Here is a 26,792-nt window from a genome sequence, read left to right as displayed (position 1 = left end):
AGGTAACCTTCAGGGGCTTGTTCCTTGTCTTTGACATTTTAGTGCCTTGGTGTGCATCACAGTGTGTGTGTGTGTTTTGTCCTGTTGTGAGAGAGCCACTGCCCAAACAGAGACACAGCTCGGCAGACACTATTAACTGCTGTGTAGAATAATATAATAATATCACAATAATATGATAATCAAGTCTTATAGCTGATTGCTAATTTGTTTACATTGTTGTTTCCTCTTTAGTGAGCACAGTGTGTTGTCATACAATACAGCTGCTCTCCTTTCCCTCTCTCTCTCTCTCTCTCTCTCTCTCTCTCTCTTTTCTCTGCCTCTCGTTATTCTCTGTATATCTGTTTGTCTGTCTCTCTCTCTTCTTTTCCCTCTGTCTCTGTCTGTCTTTCCACACTATATTTCTCTCTCTCTCTTTTCCCTCTGTCTCTCTGTCTGTCTTTCCACACTATATTTCTCTCTCTCTCTTTCCCCTCTGTCTCTCTATATATAATTGGGTGATGATAGAGAGACAGAAACAAGTGTGCCCATTGATCAATTAAAGGTTTGTGTGTGTGTCCTTCTGTTGCTAATGAAGGTGACTAGGTCACTGTTCACTCTCCTGACACTATCAGTTAGACTGTGATGTGCTGAACTTGTGTAGCCCACAAATGAGTCACACACACACACACATACACACACACACACACACACACACACACACACACACACACACACACACACACACACACACACACACACACACACACACACACACACACACACACACACACACACACACACACACACAAAGGCACTCTAACACCAGCAGTCCTTGAGATATAGTCATCCATTCCACATAGTCATCCATAAATGATGTGTTAGTGCAGTATGAAGCTATTACTCATCCACTACGTCCAAACTATCTCCCTGTGCTGCACCATGTCCTCCTGTCCCTCCTGTTTTCAACCTCCCTAACTGAGCACCCTATCAGTCCACTGGGCCAGCCATAAACCTGCGCTGCTTCACTGTTTGTGTATGTGTACTGCATTTTTGGTATGACACCATCACCTAAAAAGGCATACACAAGACCCTTAGATAGAGAACCATTGAGCAACTGCAATATTTCCTTGTATGCCTTGGAACGTTTTATTTTATTTTTATCCCTAATTACTTGTTCCTTCTTGACTTTTCTGGGTCATTATTGACAGTACTTCTTTGTGTTGTGTTGGTGTGTAGATTGGGATGGAAACTCCACTCTCTGACATGTATTTGAGAGGATGAAGTAGTATGACAGGTAGACTAGTGGTTAGAGCGTTGGGCCAGTAACCGGAAGGCTGCTGGATCGAATCCCTGAGCTGACAAAAAATATGTCCTTCTGCCCCTGAGCAAGGCAGTTAACCCACTGTTCCCTGGGCGCTGTGGATGTCGATGAAGGCAGCCCCCTGCACCTCTCTGATTCAGAGGGGTTGGGTTAAATGTAGAGGACACATTTCAGTTGAATACATTCAGTTGGACAACTGACTATTAATAGCTGAGTGACTGTAGAAACATAGCGTGCTAGCCTAGTGGGTTAATACACACACACACAGAGGATGAAAGCTCATAGAAGACATTCTGTTCTGATACCACTTGAACCAGACCTGGTGACTCTTCAGATAGCAGAGACAAAAGATGAATTTAGCTAAGCTCTGAGACAATGGAGAAAGATCCTGTGTTTCAATATAAAACTGGAGCACAACGGAGACCAAAGTGGGTCTAAAGTGGGCCAAGAAAATGTGTGCAGCAGTATGTAAGTTTACCTCTTCAGGAATAACTTTTCCCTCTGAAAAACAGGTGAAAACTTGGTAAGTCAATGCTTAGTACATTTTTGGTAGAGATCCTAACATTGGACGCTGTTGGCTGTGCCTCCACTATTCAATGTACCGTAACTACTCCGGAATAGCTCTAAGGAAAAACAAAGATCTTGGACAGTGAAGAGATAATGATTCACATGGTCATGATGACATGAAAAACATCAACAAAGATCTTGAATAGAGAAGAGATCAATAGATACATTTTTTGTGTATCATGTGAGTGAATACAAACAAAACCAGGTCCATTCATCAGTTTCAATAAGCTGTAACTTTTATTGCACATTCCTGTTTGGTCTTGCAACGACCTTTCACCTTTTGAACTTTTGACCTCGGCCTGGACTAGACACTTCAATCGGGAGTAGGGTGAAGTTGCCCCAAGAAGCTGATCTAGGGGCAGATGTGCGTATTCCATTGTAATCGTGAAGGTTAGGATTTAGGCAGGGTAAGCTGATCCTAGATCTGTGCCTAAGGGCAACTTCTACCCGAGCAGTACCGAAGTCTGGAACCAGAAAAAGAAGGATGGACATCAGTGATATCACAGAAGGGAGTAGGAAATACACGTGAGAGCAGATCCGATTGATCCTTCAGTTCCAGTGGGTTCCATAGAGTTCTGCTCCCAGTGAGATTAGTTCCTGGAGAATGTTGACATCATTGTCTAGTCCTTCTTAATCTGGTTCTTTGAAAGTTCCCTACAAAATATACAACTGAACACCCTCCTTCTGACACAGATAAGCATCATCATTCTTAGTTCGGATTTATTTCTCTTTTTCTGTGACAATACCTGCGACATGCTTCAACATCTTCATTTTGGCAAACCACAAATAAATTAAAACACAAACATTCAAAGAACATAACGTGAAAGTATTTTTTAGGAAGTCGGAACGAAAAATCTAAATACAGAAAACGTAAATCAAGAGAACAAGAGAAGATCAGCATTTTGCTGTTCGTGTTTTACCCCGTCGTCGTTTTTTCCGTTGTTTTTCTTGAAAAAAAGATAGCTAGCTACCAATCACTTACCACATGCAGATATAATACAACAGAACTGATTCACCCAGTTAGTGTCTGCAAACTAACGATCTAAACTATATCACAAAATGATTCTCTTTAAACCAGCAAACACCCAATTTGGAGATATTTTGTCTTATATTAATTCTTAATTTTACAGTAGTTTTCTCCTCTCATCGTAAGCACAGAGAAACGCCCACAGCCAACCCTGACTTGACTGTCCCCAACAGAAAAGGAAGAAGACAGTCAGCACTGACTTAGGCCTCATCCCATTGGCACCCTAATTCCTACATAGGGCTCTGGTCACAAGTAGTGCACTAGATGGGTAATACAGTAGGGTACCATTTTAAAACGTACCCTTTCTCATGATTAGATACCAGATGGGGATGTCTTTAACTGTGTCCAAGAGACCGTCACACACGAGACAACCACTCTCACACACATATCACCCCCCTGATGATGAACATCGTCTATAAGGATGTACTGTATGAACATTGCTTTACACACAATGTAAAACAAAAAGTGAGTTTGTCTAGAACCCCCGACCCAGCAGTGCAGGGTGTGTGTGTGTGTGTGTGTGTGTGTGTGTGTGTGAGCAGAGCAGAGCAGGAGGTGTGACGTCATCACTCTCACTAGTTATTCATCTGACAACTCTCTGGTCAAATGTCACAGCAATTAGCAACTAGCTCCTTGTGGTGCTCATTTCCAGCCACATATACTGTACAGCATAACAAGAGGGATGTTGAAGCTACAGTGTGTGTGTGTGTGTGTGTTTGTACACACACACACACACACATGCTTTTTTTCAGCCATTCTGGATTCCAGCTGACATTTCGAGGAGCTGGCGGTAAACATCAAAGTTTGCATCCCTCTCTCCTTCCCTCTATTCCTCCCTCTCTTCCTCCCTCTCTCCTTCCCTCTCTTCCTCCCCCTCTCCCCTCTCTCTCCTTCCCCTCTCCCTTCCCCTCTCCCTCCCTCTCTCCCTCCCTCGCTCCTTCCCTCTCTCCCTCCCTATCTCCCTCCCTCCCTCCAGACATTAATCAGGAGCTCACTGAGACACAGTCATCTCTCAGAGGGCACTTGCTTATTATTCCACCACTCCATCCTCGCCAGAGTTCTGCTCTGTCCATCCTAATTTAGGGATGTTATCATCACACACAGCCACGCTGGCAGGTGTGTGTGTGTGCACGCGAGCCAACGCTAAATGCTGAGTGTGCATGTGATGTACCAATGCACACACCTTTCAGGGGCCTGATTATTAGCTTGACCATCTGGTACCTAAATCATGGATTATGAATTATAGCTGCTGGTCTTCATCTATACATGATAATGTGACCAGAGAGAGAGAGAGAAAGGGGAGAGAGAGAGAGAGAGACAGAGAGAGAGAGACAGTGAGAGAGAGAGACAGTGAGAGAGAGACAGCGAGAGAGAGAGAAAGAGAGAGAGATAGAGAGAGACAGAGAGAGAGAGACAAAGAGAGAGAGAGAGAGACAGAGAGAGAGAGAGAGAGAGAGAGAGACAGTGAGAGAGAGACAGCGAGAGAGAAAGAGCGAGAGAGAGAGAGAGAGAGAGAGACAATGAGAGAGAGAGAGCGAGAAAGAGAGAGAGAGAGAGAGAGAGGAGAGAGAGCAAGAGAGAGAGGAGAGAGAGAGAGTGGAGAGAGGAGAGATAGAGCAAGAGAGATAGGAGAGAGAGAGAGAGAGATTGCTGTGGTTGACTGTCATTCTATTAATCGTACAGTCTCTGCATATAAAGCAAGTGATTTTTTTTCTCGTTGGAAATCAATAACCGTCTACGCAACACACTGAGGTCTAAATTTAGCCACAAAGAGAGAGAGAGGAGAATTAACGATAGAAAGCGAGATGGAGAGAGAGCACAGCTCTACATACATTACAATCTTCATGTTGCATTGAACTGTGAAAAACAGCACAGTCAAAAGAAAAGAACAGAGGAGAGAAAAATCTAATCAAAAAGAAGGGGTGAATGCATGAGCTGCCGTCCTGCACTGCCTGTATATTAAACATCAGCAGCCTGGTCTGTATTTAAATGATCAGGCAGACTGGATGGACTTCAGTTCAGTGCATTGTAGTGTCAGCTTAGAGAGAGTGATGAGGGATAAGAGGAAGGAAGGTGAGATGGGAGGGTGGGACAAAAGAGGAGAGGAAGGAAGGTGAGATGGGAGGGTGGGACAAAAGAGGAGAGGAAGGAAGGTGAGATGGGAGGGTGGGACAAAAGAGGAGAGGAAGGAAGGTGAGATGGGAGGGTGGGACAAAAGAGGAGAGGAAGGAAGGTGAGATGGGAGGGTGGGACAAAAGAGGAGAGGAAGGAAGGTGAGATGGGAGGGTGGGACAAAAGAGGAGAGGAAGGAAGGTGAGATGGGAGGGTGGGACAAAAGAGGAGAGGGGATACATCTCCCTCTTCTCAGTAGTCTTTCACAGTCTTTCCACAGATCCCCACACAGTCAGTGTGGGTGTGTGGTTGGTGTGTGGTTGGTGTGTGTGTGCGTGTGTCGGAAACCCAATCCATCAACCGCTGTGACAAACACTCCGCTGACACACACACACACACTTTCCTGAATAAGTCTGTTCACGCACATCCCGCAGAACCTTCTACTCAGCCGAAGGAGGGATGAACGCAGAGAGAGAGGAGGGAGGGAGGAGTGCAGCGCAGGAGGGAGGCTTGATGATGACGAGATTATGACGATTATCGGCAAAGTGAAGACGAAGTAGGCAAGCGTTCCTTTATTTGTTCCTTCTGAAGTCTCAGTGAGCTGATGAAGACAACAACAAGAAAAAACCCAAAGCAACCGAAAACAACTGGAGCGGTGGAGTGGTATGGTCAAGGAGGAGGAGTCGAGTTAGCGTGGTGTGTCATGGTTAGCATGGCTAGCTAGCGTCATGGCCCGGCCCGTCACCTCAGCCGTCAGACACTGGGGGGGAGACCCAGCCATACTTCTCGTGGGTCTTCACCAGACTCTTAAAGGTGGCCTCCGCCTCTTTACGGCTAAACGCCTTCTTGGACTTCCCTGATTTTCTGCAGATACGCCCCTACGGAAAGAGAGAGAGAACGAGAGGGAGAGAAGGAGAGAAGGAGAGAGAGATGATTAGTAGGGAATTGACGTCATTGATACATTGAAAACACACCCACACAGAAAGAGAGCGAGAGGGAGTGAGAATGAGTACAGTATCATCTGCATTCTACAACCTACTGAGTCAATTATTGCTGAGAAAAAGAGAGACCCACAACCATCAACCATCCTTCCACAAGCTCTCTTGGTCCAACTCCCCAAGGTGACTACTAAGTCAGCTCTTTACATAAAAAACACTTCCTTGTCACAGATATTCAACACCCTTATGTCACCAGTACTGCATCAAAAGGATGAATATCCTCATAGGGATGAATGGTAAAATTATTTTACAGGTGAATAATAACATACACTACATGACCAAAAATATGTGGACAGCTGCTCATCGAACATCTCATTCCAAAATCATGGTCATTAATATGGAGTTGATCCCCCCTTTGCTGCTATAACAGCCTCCACTCTTCTGGGGAGGCTTTCCACTAGATGTTGGAACATTGCTGCGGGGACTTACTTCCATTCAGCCACAAGAGGTCAGGCACTGATGTTGGGTGATTAGGCCTGGCTCACAGTTGGTGTTCCAATTCATCCCAAAGGTGTTCGATGGGGTCGAGGTCAGGGCTCTGTGCAGGCCAGTCAAGTTCTTCCACACTGATCTCGACGCTGATCCCCACACTGATCTCAAAGGAATCCCAACTCTGATTTTTTGCCAATTATTTGTCATATTTGATATGTATAAACAGCAACAACAATCTGATCTTTGATACATTCCCAATGATACATTACGCAACCTCTGTCTGGACGCAGATTTTTTTCCACATGACTTGCTGTTACCAAAACAACCACCCAAAATGTAATGGAACAGTGACAGAAAATGGACTGAAAAAAGATCAGACATGAAGAACAAAAACTAAATTGGGTTCTTACGGCCCTGCAATATATCGGCCATCAGGGGAACGCGTTCAAAGAATGTTATGGAAGCTACTATGCTGCTTGCATTGCGATGCGTCCAAGCTCAAGAATCAGCCAGCTTTAATTCTCAATGCCTGACACGCACTTTCATTCTATCTTGTGAATTGAAATAATTAAAAATAAAGTTGATTTTGGTTGTTTTCTGTGTAGCAGGTAGAATGTCACATTGAGTGACATGTGTAGTGTAGTGTTAGGGTGGATGTGTAAACAACGTCTTTCACTTTCTTGAATGGGGAAAGATATGCTATCATCTAATCAAATGTGATAAAATAAACAAGCCATCCAAGGTTTTTATTAATAAAATATATATATATATATATATATATATATATATATATATATATATTATTTACAAATTCTGTATGGATCTTGCTTTGTGAACAGGGGCATTGTCATGCTGAAACAGGAAAGGGCCTTCCCAGACCATTATTCCTCCTCCACCAAACTTTACAGTTGGCACTATGCATTGGGGCAGGTAGCGTTCTCCTGGCATCCGTCAAGCACAGATTCGTCCATCGGACCGCCAGATGGTGAAGCGTAATGCATCACTCCAGAGAACGCGTTTCCACTGCTCTAGAGTCCAATGGCGGCGAGCTTTACACCACTTCAGCTGACGCTTGGCATTGCGCATGGTGATCTTAGGCTTGTGTGCGGCTGCTCGGCCATGAAAACCCATTTCATGAAGCTCCCGATGAACAGTTCTTGTGCTGATGTTGCTTCCAGCAGTTTGGAACTCGGTAGTGAGTGTTGCAACCGAGGACAGATTATTATTATGACCTATGTGCTTCAGCACTCAGTGGTCCCGTTCCGTGAGACTGTGTGGCCTACCACTTCGCGGCTGAGCCGTTGTTGCTCCTAGACATTTTCACTTCACAATAACATTTCTCTAGCAGGGCAGAAATGTGACAAACTGACTAGTTGGAAAGGTGGCATCCGGTGGCGGTGCCACGTTGAAAGTAACTGAGTGCTTCACTAAGACCATTCTACTGCCAATGCTTGTCTATGGAGATTGCAACCTGTCAGCAATGGGTGTGGCTAAAATAGCAGAATAAACTAATTTGAAGGGGAATCCATACACTTTTGTATATATAGTGTATACATGACCACGGTTTTGGTGGTGAAAGCTCAGGTGCTTTGGATGCTGTTGCAACATTAGATTAATGTTGAAGGAAAGAGAAAGGAGAGAAAAACCCAAGATGTCACTCTCGATTGCCAGAGAGAAGGAGCTACTCTGGAGACTAGATCCTCTTCTCAGATCCAACAATGAAACATTTCAACATCACAAATATGAAAATAAAAAATATGGGAGATAATATTCTTGCGATGGCTGCAAAAAGCGTCCCACAAACAATTGAGTTAGTCAAAGAAGCAATTCCATCCAAACACAATCTCCCATCTTGGTAAAAAAAAAAACAATAACAACTGTATTTCCTACACACACAAAGGCTAATAATATACAGTATGTGGGAGAGGAGGAAAGAAGCGAGTGTAGGCGTTGCATGTGACGCTAAAGCTGGGATGATCTCTTAGCAACAGTGGCTCAGTCTTCTCTAAAGAGGATTGTGTGGGTGGGAGAACAAAATGACAAAACAAAAAAGCCCGGACTTTATCTTCAAAATATTAATATTTAGCCTCAGAGCCACAATAAGAGGCATACTAAAGCTAATATAAGATGCATGGCTGATTCTGCTTTTGGAGGCGTCGTGTGTTGTCTTAAATGACATCATCTAATTTATGATTCACCTCTGGAGCATAACGCTTTGAAGAGTCAACTCACACACACACACACACACACACACACACACACACACACACACACACACACACACACACACACACACACACACACACACACACACACACACACACAGAGAGAGATAAAGTGAGAGAGATAGAGGGAGGGGGAGGAAGAGAGAGACAGAGCAAGGGAGAGAGAGAAAGAGAGGGAGGGAGAGAGTGAAAGAGATAGAGAAAGCGAGAGAGAAAAAGCGGGAGAGAGGGAAAGAGACAGAGAAAGCGAGAAAGACAGAGAAAGCGAGAGAGAAAAAGCGAGAGAGAGACTGAGAGAGAGAGACGATTAAACGAGCGGTTAGTGTGTCTGTACGGTCATTTTGCGTCAAAGGGATCAACCAAATCTCAGTAAGGCTCTGGTCAAATGTTGTGCACGATGCTGACGCTATCTGCAAATCAAATCAAATCCAAGTTTATTTGTCAAGTGCGCCGAATACAACAGGTGTAGACCTTACAGTGAAATGCTTACTTACAGGCTCTAACAAATAGTGCAAAAAATGTATTAGGTGAACAATAGGAAGGTAAAGAAATTAAACAACAGTAAAAAGACAGGCTATATACAGTAGCGAGGCTATAAAAGTAGCGAGGCAACATACAGACACCGGTTAGTCGGGCTGATTGAGGTAGTATGTACATGTAGATATGGTTAAAGTGACTATGCATATATGATAAACAGAGAGTAGGAGTAGTGTAAAAGCATCTGAAATAGCACCCTATTCCTTATATTGTGCATTATCGTAGGATGCAATTTCAGAACCATTCTTTGTCTGGTCAAAAGTAGTGCACTACGTGTGGAACAGGGTGTCTATTGAGACTCTGTTTCAGATTCAGCCATTTTGTGTCAAATGGCAGGCTTGTGTGTCTGGTCAGACATTTTGTGTCTTAAAGATTCTGGGGATGAGTAGGATGGGGTCATAATGCTGAGTGGCCAGGTGATTAGGAACACAGTTTCCATGTCTAAATGTGCTGGTTAATGAGACTCAGTGACTAAGACAGACTAGAACAGGAACATAATAAGAACAGGAGGATCATCAGCTCAGAAGGTGGGACCTTTCTCCTGTCTCACAGAGGAGACACACAGACATTAAGGCTGTATCTCAATAGTCAGAGTAGTAGTAGGCCTACTCTCTCCTCACCTCCTTCTCAAAAACCATTGGAGGTGAAGGTTAAAGAGAAGGGACCTTTGGCTTTCTCATCCAATGGGTTTGAGAAAGAGGCAAGGAGAGAGGGTACGTGAGGAGTATGCAATTGAGATTCTCCCATAGACTATTGAGATTAGTGATGCACGGATATGACATTTTTGGCCGATACCGATATCCAATATTTTCCCTGACAAAAAAAACAACACCGATAACCGATATTGACAATTTTTGCAGCCTTTTGAACATTCTAGAACAGTTAAATAGTTAACACACACACACACACACACACACATGGACGCAGCAGTCTAAGACACTGCATCTCAGTGCAAGAGGCGTCACTATAGTCCCTGGTTCGAATCCAGGCTGTATCACATCCAGCCGTAATTGGGAGTTCCATTGGGCGGCGCACAGTTGGCCCAGCGTCGTCTGGATTTGGCTGGGTTAGGCCGTCATTGTAAATAATAATTTGTTGTTAACTGATTTGCCTAGTTAAATAAAGGTTACACACACACAGACACAGACTGACCAAAAAGTTATTTTGTTGGCATTTACGTATGTCCCCATTATCAGTAAAACATAATCAAAACCTATTTATTTCACTTACTATTTAACACTATTTGACGTGTCAAATAAGTTTGTTTACCAATCAGGACCTGGATATGACTGCACGTCACATAATTATTTAACGCATTCATACATTTTATATGTAGTTATTACACATTGATTACACTATCAATCGTATTTCATATGTCACAATGACTCATCGATACGTAAGGATTTGCCACAACAGTGGACTTTTCGGTTAGCCTTCAAAATAAAAGTATGGCATAATTCTACTATTTGTGTTCATTTGCATCACTGTCAATGACATACATTTATTTTGAAGGCAAACCTGCAAATTCCAATATTGTGCCTAATCCTTATTGTGGCTAGCTTCACAACACATAACCCAGTCCCGTCGAGTCTCACTCGCCAGATGAAGCTAGTTGGCTGCTTATAACGTTAGCTTTGAGCAACAGGGCCAAGTAGCTGGCTAGCTATTTATTGTCAACAACAAGTGGCAACCTAGCTAATACTTACTTACAAGGATTCCTAAATCATTGCTAATAATAAAGAAAATGACTGCAGTTTCTACTGGTCATTGTTTTCAGGCTGGTAGTATTGGTGCTAGCTAGGTACCAAGCTAAAGTTAGCTACCCCAGAAGTTGCGGTCGAACAAATTATGCTTTATTACCAACGCGGTATTGTAAACATATCGCTCGTGGCTCTCCTCTGTGAGACAGGAGAAAGGTCCCACCTTCTGAGCTGATGATCCTCCTGTTATTATGTTCCTGTTCTAGTCTGTTCTAGTTTGACACGCAAAGACCCATACGGCGTTCCATTGTATGTATGTTGTGACGCTATTACTGTGTAACTCCGGTAGGGCAACATCGGAAAAATAGCGCACTTGGTAGTGTTAACCGGTGCTCGACCAGTCGGCGAAAGCCAACATCCCCCACGTCAGAGAGCGGTTGACTGTCAAGGGCAATGAATTCCATTATCTTGGCTTTAATGGATTTCGCCTTTGAGTTGTCTCGCTGAAATGTTGTTACTTTTTCAAATGACTGCTTGACTTGTTGACTGCTTGACCCACACAGCAGATATTGTGGGCTAAGTTGGGAATGCTGTGTTTCACGTATAGCGCAAAATTTTACGAGGCGTCATTACGTCATGTACCTACGTTATATAGGTATGCACGTCACCTTTGACATCGGTTTTGCACATCAGTGTTAAACTAGACTTCCGATATGTTCACCTATATATCGTGCATCCCTAATTGAGATGCTCAATAAAGACACTGTGTCAGCAGTAATGGCCACCCTTTCTCAAAACCACTAAAATGAGTTGAAAAGTGAGAGAAATGTATTGCTGTTTTACCAGGCAAAATAATCCAGTGAAGACTTATGACTTCGAGACAGACAAAGCCTCTTATCAATAACTCATTGAATTCCTGAAACATAGGACCCATTCCAGAGAGGTGACAGCTCAACTGGGCGAGACTGTTTAGCTTGCCTAACCTTGGTATAATCATGTCTGTGTTTTAATAATGTGCCAGTTGACTCTGTTACAACCACTGATTTATATATCCACTAGATAACTGGCAGGGGGCACAGTTTTGAAGCCACTGTGCCTTCATCTCGGCACTCCCCCACCGTAGTAAAAAAATATTTTGAAAACTATAGAAATGCATTTATTAATGTCTACATTCATTTTTGACAAATGTATTTTATTATAGACACCTTAATGCAGACTTTTAAATTATATTATATGAACATTTTTTTTTTATTATATAAAATCATTACCCTTAAAGTATAGTTTTTGGAGATTACTATTGTTACTGCCCCCACTACAACAAAAAATACTTGAAACATTAAATTGAAATACTATATAATTCCATTAATTCCTATGGAGGACTGCTCCTACTAGGGAGTGCAAATATGGCCGACCGGTGGCTTCAAAGCCTCTCAATGGCTAATGCATAGCATCAAAAATCCAGGGTTTATATACATCATTGGTTACAAGGTTTGTGGCCATCTTTGCCATGGAGAGAGGTTGCCAGGGCGATCGAGAAGAGTCATTACCTTGGTGATTAATACCAGAGGACGACTGGCCAGTGGCCATTGGTTTAACACACAACCATTATTAGAACAATTTCAATACACACACGCATGCACAGCTAAATTCATCAACCTCATCAATTATGACCAATTAAACAATTAACAAATGACATTCAAAACAATTTCCTGAATTGTCTTGCACTGATTTAATTAAACTGGATATCACAGCCATTTGAGAGCTAAGCCTTATTTCCCCTAATCAACATTGCCTGGAAGAGAGCAATGTAGAGACTGACTACCGCATTGTTTACATTACATCAATGAACAATATCACAAAACCGGCCAGCACACTCCATTAACGTGTGACGATTATGTCTGTCCCCCTAGCCACTGCACAGCGATTATTTCCTTCCCCTTGGCTGTGTGACGATTATTTCCGTCCCGTCTGCCCTGTGCAATTGGTATTTACTTCCTTCCTGTGTGTGTGTGTGTGTGTGTGTGTGTGTGTGTGTGTGTGTGTGTGTGTGCGTACGTGCGTGCGTGTGAACAAAATAGGGACTGAAATAACTCGTTCCAGCCCCAGGCATGTCCGGGCTGACTGACGCTTAACAAGACTGAAATAACAGAGAGCGAGAGAGAGAGATAGAAAGAGAGAGAGACAGAGAGAGAGGGTGAGAGATGGAGGGAGAGAGGGAGAGAGGAAGAGAAAGAAGGAGCAAGAGAGATGGGGAAGAGAGGGAGAGAGAGAGAGAGAGAGAGAGAGAGAGAGAGAGAGAAAGGTGTGTTTGTGTTTGTGTGTGTGTTACATCCAGAGTGTGCTTGAGGCTGTACAAAACAGTTGTCTATCATTGTTAATCTAGTTCACTCAAGCCTTGCTTGCTCACATCCACAGGGACACACACTAGTCCGTTGTGTGAAGTGAAGTGGTTGATGGGTAATCTTGTGAATGGAGATCAATGGGCTGGGCGGCGGGCACTCCGATCAGGGCCCCAGTGTATCTTGGTAAGAGGCTTTGGGCTTGGGATTATTGCGTAACGCCTAGCTGCATGTGCCAGAGAATCGGATCAAGCTAGAGAAACATGCTATGGTACTGGAGAGCTGGGGATATTGTCAACACATCACTGAAGACTTGTTGACTGTGGAAATTCATGTGTAATATGCAAATAGTTGTGGATTTAGTGATGTCTGACTGTGTGTAACACGCAAGTAGATACAGCACCAGTCAAAAGTTTGGACACACCTACTCATTCAATGGTTTTTCTTTATTTTGACTTATCTACTTTGTAGAATAACAGTGAAGACATCAAAACTATGAAATAACACATATGGAATCATGTAGTAACCAAAACAGCATTATCTCAACCAGCTTCACCTGGAATGCTTTTCCAACAGTCTTGAAGGAGTTCCCACATATGCTGAGCACTTGTTGGCTGCTTTTCCTTCAGTCTGCGGTCCAACTCATCCCAAACCATCTCAATTGGGTTGATGTCGGGGGATTGTGGAGGCCAGGTCATCTGATACAGCACACCATCACTCTCCTTCTTGGTCAAATAGCTCTTACACAGTCTGGAGGTGTGTTTGGTCATTTTCCCGTTGAAAAACAAATGATAGTCCCACTAAGCCCAAACCAGATGGGATGGCGTATCGCAGCCAAATATTGTGGTAGCCATGCTGGTTAAGTGTGCCTTGAATTCTAAATAAATCACAGACAGTGTCAACAGCAAAGCACGCCCACACCATCACATCCACCTCCTCCATGCTTCATTGTTTCTTGTCCCAAGAACGTTTCTTCATATTATTGGTGTCCTTTAGTAGTGGTTTCTTTGCAACAATTTGACCATGAAGGCCTGATTCGCGCGGTCTCCTCTGAACACTTGATGTTGAGATGTGTCTGTTACTTGAACTCTGTGAAACATTTATTTGCGCTGCAATCTGAAGTGCAGTTAACTCTAATTAATTTATCCTCTGCAGCAGAGGTAAGTCTGGGTCTTCCTTTCCTGTGGCGGTCCTCGTGAGAGACAGTTTCATCATAGCGCTTGATGGTTGTTGCGACTGCACTTGAAATTGACTGACCTTCATGTCTTAAAGTAATGATGGACTGTTGTTTCTCTTTGCTTATTTGAGCCGTTCTTGCCATAATATGGACTTGGTCTTTTACCAAATAGCGCTATATTCTGTATACTACCCCTATCTTGTCACAATACAAATTATTTGCTCAAATGCATTAAGAAGGAAAGAAATTCCACAAATTAACTTTTAACAATGCACACCTGTGAATTTAAATGCATTCCAGGTGACTACCTCATGAAGCTTGGTGAGATAATGCCAAGAGTGTGCAAATCTCTCTTCAAGCAAGGTGGTAACTTTGAATCTAAAATATATTTTGATTTGATTAAAAAAAAATTGGTTACTACATGATTCCGTATGTGTAATTTAATAGTTTTGATGTCTTGACTATTATTCTACAATGTAGAAAATGGTAAAAATAAAAAAATGAGTGGGTGTGTCCAAACTTTTGACTGGTACTGAATATAAAGGGTGAATGGTTTCTAGACTTTTAATAATCTCTTCCTGGTAAAAGATGAAGTGTAGAAAAGCAAAACATTTGAGAGTGAATTTGGTCTTTATTCAACAAAGGTCCTCTCTGGACGTGGTTATGTTCATGGCCATCATGACCACTGACCTAAATAGCTGTGATAATGTGTGATAACGTGTACTCCGAGCATGCGCTGACTAACTGGCAAGTGTCTTCACTGACATTTTCTGAATCTGTAATACCAACATGTTTCAAGCAGACCACCATAGTCCCTGTGCCCAAGAACACTAAGGTAACCTGTCTAAATGACTACCGACCCGTAGCACTCACGTCTGTAGCCATGAAATGCTTTGAAAGGCTGGTCATGGCTCACATCAACATCATTATCCCAGAAACCCTAGACTCACTTCAATTTGCATACCGCACCAACAGATCTGTATATAGCAATGATGTCGCTCTTGCTGCTGATGATTCTCTGATCCACCTCTACGCACACAACACCATTCTGCATACATCTGGCCCTTCTTTGGACACTGTGCTAACAAACCTCCAAATGAGCTTCAATGCCATACAACACTCCTTCCAACTGATTTTAAATGCAAGTACAACTAAGTGCATGCTCTTCAACCGATTGCTGCCCGCACCTGCCCGTCCATCTAGCATCACTACTCTGGACAGTTCTGACTTAGAATATGTGGACAACTACAAATACCTAGGTGTCTGGTTATACTGTAAACTCTCCTTGTAGACTCACATTAAGCATCTCCAATCCAAAATTAAATCTAGAATCAGCTTCATATTTTGCAACAAAGCCTCCATCACTCATGCTGCCAAACATACCCTCGTAAAACTGACCATCCTACCGATCCTGGACTTCAGTGATGTCATTTACAAAATAGCCTCCAACACTCTACTCAGCAAACTGGATGTAGTCTATCATAGTGTCATCCGTTTTGTCACCAAAGCCCCATACACTACCCACCACTGCGACCTGTATGCTCTCGTTGGCTGGCCCTCACTACATATTCCTCGCCAAACCCACTGGCTCCAGGTCATCTATAAGTCTATGCTAAGTAAAGCCCCGCCTTATCTCAGCTTACTGGTCACCATAGCAACACCCACCCGTAGCACAAGCTCCAGCAGGTATATTTCACTGGTCACCCCCAAAGCCAACACTTCCTTTTCCCGCCTTTCCTTCCAGTTCTCTGCTGCCAATGACTGGAATGAATTGCAAAAATCACTGAAGCTGGAGTTATATCTCCCTCTCTAACTTTAAGCTTCAACTGTCAGAGCAGCTCACAGATCACTGTACCTGTACACAGCCCATCTGTAAATAGCACACCCAACTACCTCATCTTCATATTATTACTTATCCTCTTGCTCTTTTGCACCCCAGTATCTCTATTCTCTACTTGCACATCATAATCTGCACATCTATCACTCCAGTGTTAATGCTAAATTGTAATTATTTCACCTCCATGGCCTATTTATTGCCTTACCTCCCTACTCTTCTACATTTGCACACACTGTACATTTTTCTATTGTGTTGACTGTACATTTGTTTATGTGTAACTCTGTGTTGTTGTTTCTGTCGCACTGCTTTAACTTGGCCAGGTCGCAGTTGTAAATGACAACTTGTTCTCAACTGGCCTACCTGGTTAAAAAAAGATGAAATAAAAAAATACAAAATAAAAGATCCACAGCTGAAGAAATCTCTATTGCACTCCACACTTCCCTTTCACACCTGGACAAAAGGAACACCTATTTGAGAATGCTATTCATTGACTACATCTCAGCATTCAACACCATAGTGACCTCAAAGCTCATCACTAATCTAAGGACCCTGGGACTAAACACATCCCTCTGCAACTGGATCCTGGACTTCCTGACAGGCTGCTCCCAGGTAATAAGGGTAGGTAACAACACATCTGCCACGCTGATCCTTAACACGGGGGCCCCTCAGGGGTGCGTGCTCAGTCCCCTCCTGTACTCCCTGTTCACTCATGACTGCACTGGCAGGCACGACTCCAACACCATCATTCAGTTTGCTGATGACAACGATGAGACAGCCTATAGGGAGGAGGTCAGAGACCTGGCTGTAGGGTGCCAGGACAACAACCTCTCCCTCAACGTGATCAAGACAAAGAAGATGATTGTGGACTACAGGAAAAGGAGGACCGAGCACGCCCCCATTCTCATCGACAGGGCTGTAGTGGAGCAGGTTGAGAGGAGACTGGAAAGATTTGGCATGGGTCCTCAGATCCTCAAAAGGTTTTACAGCTGCACCATCAAGAGCATCCTGACTGGTTGTATGACTGCCTGGTATGGCAACAGCTCGGCCTCCTACCACAAGGGCCAATTTCAAGTTTTCATAACAATCGGTAATCTGCATTTTTGTATGCCGATTATGGCCAATTACATTGCAATCCACGAAAAGAATGCGTGGCAGGCTGACCACCTGTTATGCGAGTGCAGCAAGGAGCCAAGGTAAGTTGTTAGTTAGCATTAAACTTATCTTATAAAAAACAATCAATCTTAACATAATCACTAGTTAACTACACATGGTTGATGATATTACTCGTTTAACTAGCTTGTCCTGCTTTGCATATAATCAATGCTGTGCCTGAAATTGTGTCACTTCTCTTGCGTTCAGTGCATGCAGAGTCAGGGTATATGCAGCAGTTTGGGCCGCCTGGCTCGTTGCGAACTGTGAGAAGACCATTTCTTCCTAACAAAGACCGGAATTAATTTACCAGAATTGTACATAATTATGACATAACATTGAAGGTTGTGCAATGTAACAGCAATTTATAGACTTAGGGTTGCCACCCGTTCGATAAAATATGGAATGGTTCCGTATTTCACTGAAAGAATAAACGTTTTGTTTTCGTAATGATCGTTTCCAGATTTGACCATATTAATGACCTACGGCTCGTATTTCTGTGTGTTTACTATATTATAATTAAGTCTATGATTTGATATTTGATAGAGCAGTCTGACTGAGCGGTGGTAGGCAGCAGCAGGCTCGTAAGCATTCATTCAAACACCACTTTCCTGCGTTTGCCAGCAGCTCTTAGCAATGCTTGAAGCACAGCGCTGTTTATGACTTCAAGCCTATCAACTCCCGATATTAGGCTGGCAATACTATAGTACCTATAAGAACATCCAATAGTCAAAGGTATATGAAATACAAATGGTATAGAGAGAAATAGTCCTATAATTCCTATAATAACAACAACCTAAAACTTCTTACCTGGGAATATTGAAGACTCATGTTAAAAGGAACCACCAGCTTTCATATGTTCTCATGTTCTGAGCAAGGAACTTAAACGTTAGCTTTTTTACATGGCACATATTGCACTTTTACTTTCTTCTCCAACACTGTGTTTTTGCATTATTTAAACCAAATTGAACATGTTTCTTTATTTACTTGAGACTAAATTGATTTTTATTTATGTATTATATTAAGTTAAAATAAAAGTGTTCATTCAGTATTGTTTTAATTGTCATTATTTCAAATATTTATAAAAATCGGCCCGATTAACCGGTATCGGCTTTTTTTGGTCCTCCAATAATCGGTATAGGTGTTGAAAAATCATGATCGATCGACCTCTACTACAGAGGGTAGTGCGTACTGCACAGTACATCACCGGGGCCAAGCTTCCTGCCATCCAGGACCTCTATACCAGGCGGTGTCAGAGGAAGGCCGTAAAAATTGTCAAAGACTCCAGCCACCCTAATCATAGACTGTCCTCTCTTCTACTGCACGGCAAGAGGTACTGGAGCACCAAGTCTAGGTCCAAGAGGCTTCTAAACTGTTCCTACCCCCAAGCCATAAGACTCCTGAACACCTAGTCAAATGGCCACCCAGACTATTTGCAATGCCCCTCTTCTACGCTGCTGCTACTCTCTGTTATTATCTATGCATAGTCACTTTAAGAACTCTACCTACATGTACATATTACCTTAATTACCTCGACACCGGCACCCCCTGTATATAGCCCCACTATTGTTATTTACTGCTCTTTAATTATTTGTTATTCTTATCTCTTACTTTTTTGGGGGTCTTTTCTTAAAATTGCATTTTTGGTTAAGAGCTTGTAAGTAAGCATTTCACTGTAAGGTCTACTACACCTGTCAGACAAATGAAAATGTATTTGATTTGATAATGCTGATAATCACAAACGGTCAAACCACTTCTAAAAACCATTCAGTGCTTGAATTGGAGCGGTGCAGCTCGCATGTTCTACAGCTTGAGTACCACTTATAGAATATTCTCTCTAAGATATGAACTCTGGTACTGTCAAATTAAAGAACCAGCACCTTTTTAATTGGTCTTCAATCTGAAAACCTAAAGTCTTCTTCTGCTACCCTGGGGTCTAGTACACATCCATGTGGAAACCGTAGGAATCTATTGTCTTTCAACTGAGTAATTACATCATCGTCCCATTCAGGAGATGGTTGTTATTGGAGGTGATCATTTCTATCTTAGTGGAAACACAGTACTAGTGGCACTACAGGAGGAATTACTTTGTGTTAGTTTCACATTCAGGATGTGGCAAACCAATCACATGGGAAATCAGGAAACACACATACAGAGATGCACACGCACACACTTGCATAATTAATCAATATTGTTTTCATTAGCAAACTGGAGGAGGAAGGCACTGGGAAGTTAATTAGTGTATACTGACTGCAGAGCTTCTCTCTCTCTCTCTCGCTCTCTCTCATTCTCACTCTCTCTCTCTCATTCTCTCTCTCTCTCTCTCTCTCCCTCTCCCTCTCTCATTCTCTCTCTCTCTCTCTCTCTCTCCCTCTCTCTCTCTCATTCTCTCTCTCTCTCTCTCATTCTCTCTCTCTCGCTCTCTCTCTCCTTCTCTCTCTCTCTCTCTCTCTCTCATTCTCTCTCTCTCGCTCTCTCTCTCATTCTCTCTCTCTCTCTCTCTCTCTCTCATTCTCTCTCTCTCTCTCTCTCTTACTATCTCCCCACCAGAGTGTAATCAGAGAGATAAGATGGAAAAACCAACCGACTAATCCAGATAATGACATGACAAAAGGTCTTCACTCTCATGAGTCATTTCTAGAACCTTGTGATGTTCTGTCTTGACTGATACTGAAAAAAAAAGAAAAAAGAAAATGGTGTACTCTGAATACTGAATGTGTGTGTGTGTGTGTGTGTGTGTGTGTGTGTGTGTGCGTGCGTGCGCGTGTGTGCAATTTTAAGGCCTCAACCAGTGGGATGGAAATGAGAACCACTACGTTCACAGCTGCTTCTGCTCACAATGCATCATTAGGATCTAATTGGCTCGTAATACATTATACATGTATTAAGTGTAAATGAAATACTTGAGATGACGTGTACATCGCCAATCTATATTATTGATATCTTTGCTATGGATCCTTTGGGTGTTTTTCCTTACATTGCCCATGCATTTACGATTGTGACCACATCTTATGTGTCAATGTACCTGAATTATTTGAAGTGATATGCACGATATCAATGCATAATATTGAAAACAGAACCACCACACATACCTTTGCTTGACATTGTCCATTAGTCTAAGCATATTTTTCTTCCTCTCTAATAATTCATACATTCAATAGACCTATAATAACACCTGCGTGACCCAATGTCAACTGGAATTCAACTGAAATTCCGTTACATCATCAAAGGGAAAAGGGAAAAACTACCACTCTTAGGTCACTGGAGGGAAATCTGGTGACATGCTTACATAAATTCCTCCTGTCATAACGCTGTCATAACAATGACGTCACATGTGACGGGCAAACCCGAACCGTCAGCCAAAGCAGCTAGATTCAAGGAATGACAAGCAATAACGTTCAAATGCATGAAATGCTCTACTTGTTCATGTGGTGTATTTCATGCATCAGCATACTGATTGAATAGGATCAGGTCAACAAACATGATAAATTATAGGGAAATGATCATATTTGATGACAGAGGGGGTGAGCATGTAGCAGTGTCTGATTTACATAAGTTCTGCTCAGTCTGTCTCTGTCAAAGAGGACAGGACAGGCGAGAGCACAGAGGAGAGACAAGCTACTGACTGACTGGATGATGCTTGGTCAATGTGGTTCCAATGACTTCATAGGCTACCTGCAGTAGTTTAATGACATTTTTTATTACATTTTTTACATATATGATTTCAAATCATTCCTGTAGGCTTGAGGAAATGAAACCCCCATGCACATGTATTCTATATCTGGCCAATAATTAGATGATCTGGAGTGACCTTGTCATTTCTATGATAGACATTTTTCCCCCCCTTAATGGTGAGGATTTCTGGAGGTGATAAAAGATGATGCATTCCAATCAGGAGATAGGAGGAGGAATATACATCTCACACAGAGTAGAGAACATTCAGAGCACAGCAGCGAAATGGCGGCTGTAATGTCACAGCTAAAGATTAATCACGTCTAAGATGGGGAGATGGATTCCTGCCTCTCTCTTTCTCCCTCTCAGAGCTGGGTGAGAGATTTAGGTCTCACTAAATGAGATCTGTATCACAGTAAAACACCATTCTGATTCTGCTCAGTTTGGCAGATATGAGCAATGGCAAGCTGCAACTAACTCTCACAGTCTCATGACAGAATTAGACGTTCATCCAAGTTTCTCAAGCATCAAATTTCAAAGTTTTAAGGTCAAGTTAAGGCATTAACTCCGAAATCCTAAAGTACAGGCTGACGTTTGGGATAGGGTTCAAACAAAAATCTAAAAAAAAACTTTCTATTACTGGATTCCAAGTTGCAACCTTTGGAATCAGAGGCAGGTTTTTTTGCCCATCCATGTCCACAATGCAGTAGAAAAATAGAAACCTACTTGAAAGTTACAGTGCTCAGACATGGATGGACGTCGAATACTGACTTGTATCATGGGTGACCTAGCTACAACTACTTCGTATTGACAGGTTTTATGCAGTATGGATTCACTAAATTAACATTATGCATGTTGCATGAGTGTCAGGTATGAACATTCAACACTAAATATTCAGCGTCTGCAGCGTCTAATGTTTCAAAACACACACGGGAAGAATGCATTAATAAAACAAATATCCTCACCTGTCCTTTTACCAGACTTGCAGCAAATTGTCTCATCACGGCTTCCACTGTGTAGGCGCTGGACCATCCGCGGGGGGTTAACAACTCCATACATATCGCTCCACCGTCCAGAACGTACCCGTTTTCCAACCGGGGGGTGAGCACCCGCATGAATGGCGGAGAGAAGGGGAAATTGTCGGGGAAAGAGACATTCAGCAGAATGAACTCGGTGTTTGTTTCTTTCATGTCCTGCCACAGCGCCGAGTCTTTGTCCACCTGGTGGAGCTTGACGTTCCAGTCAAATAGATTGTCGTCGACCAGCTCGACCGTTATAAAGTTGTCTCCCAACCGCCGGATCTCCTGGAGTTCCTTCATAAGTCTCCTCGTCCGGACTTGGGTGCAGTGCTGCCGGTGAGGGGCTAGTGGTGGTATTGAGGCACTGGTCGCTGATTTTCCAACCCCGATCCCACCTCCTCCTCCGCCTCCCATCTGCTGTTTCTCATTGGCGTCCTTGCCCTGTTGCTTATCCTTTACGGACGGTTTGTCATTGCTGTTGTGCTGGTCCAGCTTCTTCGCTTTGATCTCGGGGGTGCTGAGGATGTTGTTCGTCTCGTTGGTGGTCTGACAGTGCTGCTTAGTGTTCTTCGTGTTCCCCTTGGTTCCCTTTAGTGAGCCCTGGTGATGCTTGGGGTCCTCTGTGTCCCGGTCGTGAAGACGAATCAGACCGATTTTCCGCAGTAGAGTGGCCATTATGTTTTCGCCGAGCGCAGGGCGATCGAAATTCACGATTCTCCCTTTACAGACAACCACTGATGTTAGACTGTGGAACCGTAAAAAAACGTCAACAGTGTGCCGCAATCGCTCAGCTATACTGCAGCCTCTGGACAGACGCTTGCATGTAGCCTAGTCTTTCTTCAGTGCATCATTCCGATGAGGTCCGACTGAAAAAACACACAAGCCATGAATACATTGATGAACTGCTGTCTAATCGATTTGCAGTCTAATAAATCTGCCACTGAATGTAAAAAATAATCATATTCAATAGTAGCCTAGTGGACTGACTGTGTTGTGGCTATTGACTGCATTCCTAGTTGCAATGGCTGCTTAATATCTCTGCTATTATCCAAAAGGCTACAAAGCGCACCGAATAGATAGCTGCTTTGAAATAAGCCTATACACTATTATGTATGTTAGAAACGAATATAGTTAACACATAGAACACCAGCTTCTCTATTTTAATATAGCCTACACTTCGACTTACCATTTATAAGCCCGTTCGGGAAAATGTAGCCTTTGCGACGAAAAGGCGAATCTGCAGCAGCTATTACAGTAGAGAGGGATATCAAACGGTTACTATCCAGCAACGTTCGCGTTGATGTGACCTGGAAGAGCGAGCTAAAGCCTTTGATGTAACTGCAGCTGCCGCGACACTATCTACTGAGGACAAACCAACTCCACTAATCCTTGGCGAGGACTCACACAATCCTCGTTAGCTCGCTGCGCTCACACACATGTAGCAGTAGCGGAACGGAACGACCGGCCAGACGTGGGTTGGCTTTGGCCGCTCTACCTTGTTGGAATGGATAATGCTGTGGACTGGAGTGAGAGCGATAGATGTGGACGGAAGAGGAGAGCGTGAAAGTGGGCTGGGCTTTTTAGCCAATGTCATCCTATCAGCCGATACATAAGGTCGTTTTCCCCACTCCCCTATAGATCTCCCCTTTGCAGGCCTATATGTCTCAGGGTGGGGTTCAATTCCCTTCAATTCCAGTCAAGTCAGAAAGTAGGGTGATGTCAGCATTAGTGGGACATCAGGTGTTGTGGTACATTTGTGTTTGAGGGTACTGTTCTGTGTTGATTTTGCAACCCAATCACAATAAATGTTATTGGGCTGTTGGTGAATCAATTAAAATGTTATTTGCCATTGCTTCGTAAACAACAGGTATACTAACAGTAGGGTTTGGTAGGTTACTTTCTAAATGTAATATTTTACAGTTACTAGTTACCTGTCCAAAATTGTAATCAGTCACGTAACTTTTGGATTACCCAAACTCAGCAACGTAATCTGATTACATTCCATTACTTTTAGATTACTTTCCCCTTATGAGGCATTAAAAGAAGACAAAAAGGTATGTTACCAATTGAACTACATCTACTGCAGGATAAATCAATGTTAAAGTTTACATAGCTGGTCATATATGGATATTACATTTGACTTTATGGGTTGGTTATGTAGGCTTCTTCTAACCCATCACTTTCTACTACATATACATACGATTAAATTATATCTTTATATTAAAAACCAAGGTCTATCAGATTCCAGTCATTCCAGTAAATATTATACCCCTTGATCTTCAAGAATAGGACCTGGAAATATGGAAGTATAGATTACCCAAATTGTTCTACCTGAGCATAACTCCAAAACTAAGGACTTATTAGCCAGCCCTACTCTGTTGTTTATGATTTTGTTGTCATGGAGGACTGATTGGGCTCATTAATAAATGCTGCGCTCATAGAATGGCATGCTTTGAGCACCACTGAAAAGTGCTATTTACATGTGAAAAATAAATGCTGTATGCTGAATTTGCTGTAGGCCTATTGTTTACCTTTTTGTTGGTGACACTTTGATATCGTGATAATATGCAGCTGTTTAAATCCACAGAAGAAACAATAACAAAACGGTTGCCCCGCCTCTGTTTTGGTTAAAAGCTGAGGGATGGGTCTGGAAAAATGAAACCACTCTCAGATTAATAGACAGAGCTATGGATGCAAGGACTGACCATCCATGATATATAAAGTATTGTTTTAACCATGTTATGAGGTTAAACCGTGTTTGTTTACAGTTATGATGTTTAAAATTATTGGAGATACAAGCTTATATTTTGGGTTCTCATGGAGTGTGACTAAATTCACGAGGCATTTATTTATAAGTTATATTCTTCAAGAATCAATGGATATATATAGTACCAGTCAAAAGTTTTTAATCACCTGCTCATTTTATGTTTTTTCTTTATTTGTACTATTTTCTACATTGTAATAATAGTGAAAACATCAAAACTATGAAATAACACATTTGGAATCATGTAGTAACCCAAAAAGTGTTTTTAAAAAAGAGATTCTTCAAATAGCCACCCTTTGCCTTGATGACAGCTTTGCACACTCTTGGCATTCTCTCAACCAACTTCATGAGGATACATTTAAAAGAACAGGTGTGCCTTCTTAAAAGTTCATCTGTGGAATTTCTTTCCTTCTTAATGCATTTGAGCCAATCAGGTGTTGTGACAAGGTAGGAGGGTATACAGAATATAGCCCTATTTGGTAAAAGACCAAGTCCATATTATGGCAAGAACAGCTCAAATAAGCAATGAGAAAAAACAGTCCGTTACTTTAAGACATCAAGGTCATTCAATACGGACAATTTCAAGAACTTTGACAGTTTCTTCAAGTGCTGTCCAAAAACCATCAAGCGCTATGATAAAACTGGCTCTCATGAAGACTGCCACAGGAATGAAAGACCCAGAGTTACCTCTGCTGCAGAGGATACATTCATTAGAGTTACCAGCCTCAGAAATTGCAGCCCAAATAAATGCTTCACAGAGTTCAAGTAACAGACACATCTCAACATAAACTGTTCAGAGAAGATTGTGAATCAGGTCTTCATGGTCCAATTACTACAAAGAAACAACAACTAAATGACGCCAATAATAAGAAGAGACTTGCTTCGGCCAAGAAACACGAGCAATGGACATTAGACCAGTGGACATTTGAGATGGCTTGGGATTAGTTGGAGCGCAGAGTGAAGGAAAAGCAGCCAACAAGTGCCCAGCATATTAGGGAACTCCTTCAAGGCTGTTGGAAAAGCATTCCAGGTGAATCTGGTTGAGAGAATGCCAAGAGTGTGCAAAGCAGTCATCATGGTTACGACATGATTCCATACGTGTTTTTTCATAGTTTTGATGTATTCACTATTATTCTACAATGTAGAAAATAGTAAAAATAAAGAAAAATGCTTGAATGAGTAGGTGTTCTTAAACTTTGGACCGGTAGTGTATGTCGGGTGAATTCAGAAAAACGGGGACACTTTTTGCATCTCCTTTTTCTGTAACCTCTTTCGACATATATCCAACATACAGTATTAGCCCAACACATGATACATTGACATGTCTGAAATCCTCAACTGAGTCTAAACCATTTGTTCAGTTTACATTTGGTAGACTGGGACAGCAGGTTAGATAAATTGGGACAACATTGTTAAAGTCCTAATTGTACCTCAATGACAATTCAATTCAATGTTGTATGATTAGGAAACTTCTGAGGATTTCAGAAATGTATCATGTGTTGGGCTAATATGTTGGGCATACAGTATGTGTACAAAACATTAAGAACACCTTCCTAGCATTGAGTTGCCCTCCCTCAGAACAGCCTCAAATCATTGGGACATGGACTCTATAAGGTGTTGAAAATATTCCACAGGGATGCTGGCCCATGTTGACTCCAATGCTTCCCACAGTTGTATCAAGTCGGCTGGTGGTCCTTTGGGTGGTGGACCATTCTTGATACACAAGGGAAATTGTTGAGTGTGAAAAATCCAGCAGTGTTGCAGTTCTTGACACAAACCTAGGCAACAGGATAGATAATAAACAGTAGCATCAGCATATGTGATCTGTCTAAAGTGTTAGTGCAACAAGTGTCAATGCAGATAGTCAGGGTAGCTATTGCTTAACTATTTAACTAACTATTTAGCAGTCTAATGGCTTGGGCGTAGAAGCTGTTCAG

General features: G+C 42.4%; 1 protein-coding gene across 1 annotated transcript; it reads right to left on the bottom strand.

Annotated features, from left to right (window-relative positions):
• Window positions 1-2,084: 2,084 nt before the first annotated feature.
• On the bottom strand, window positions 2,085-23,799 carry LOC110496467 (ubiquitin-conjugating enzyme E2Q-like protein 1). Its single transcript, XM_021572394.3, has 3 exons — window positions 23,278-23,799; window positions 22,038-22,957; window positions 2,085-5,884 (listed from the first exon to the last, which is right to left on the bottom strand). Exons 2-3 carry the CDS (start codon window positions 22,764-22,766, stop codon window positions 5,753-5,755), a joined length of 861 nt encoding a protein of 286 aa, XP_021428069.1. The 5' UTR covers window positions 22,767-22,957; window positions 23,278-23,799; the 3' UTR covers window positions 2,085-5,752.
• Between the last annotated feature and the right edge of the window lie 2,993 nt (window positions 23,800-26,792).

The sequence above is a fragment of the Oncorhynchus mykiss genome, chromosome 18 (genome assembly GCF_057628025.1).
Source record: "Oncorhynchus mykiss isolate SJ-2025 chromosome 18, ASM5762802v1, whole genome shotgun sequence".
NCBI classification, from domain to species: domain Eukaryota; kingdom Metazoa; phylum Chordata; class Actinopteri; order Salmoniformes; family Salmonidae; genus Oncorhynchus; species Oncorhynchus mykiss.
The sequence above is the reverse complement of the archived record's forward strand: the minus strand, read 5'-3'. Positions and strand labels throughout refer to the sequence as shown.

Coding starts and splice junctions, on each gene's coding strand:
- LOC110496467 (XM_021572394.3), bottom strand. CDS start 22,766: ATGGCCACTCTACTGCGGAAAATCGGTCTGATTCGTCTTCACGACCGG. Junction 5,885..22,037: donor CAAGTCTGGTAAAAGGACAG/GTGAGGATATTT, acceptor CTCTTTCCGTAG/GGGCGTATCTGCAGAAAATC.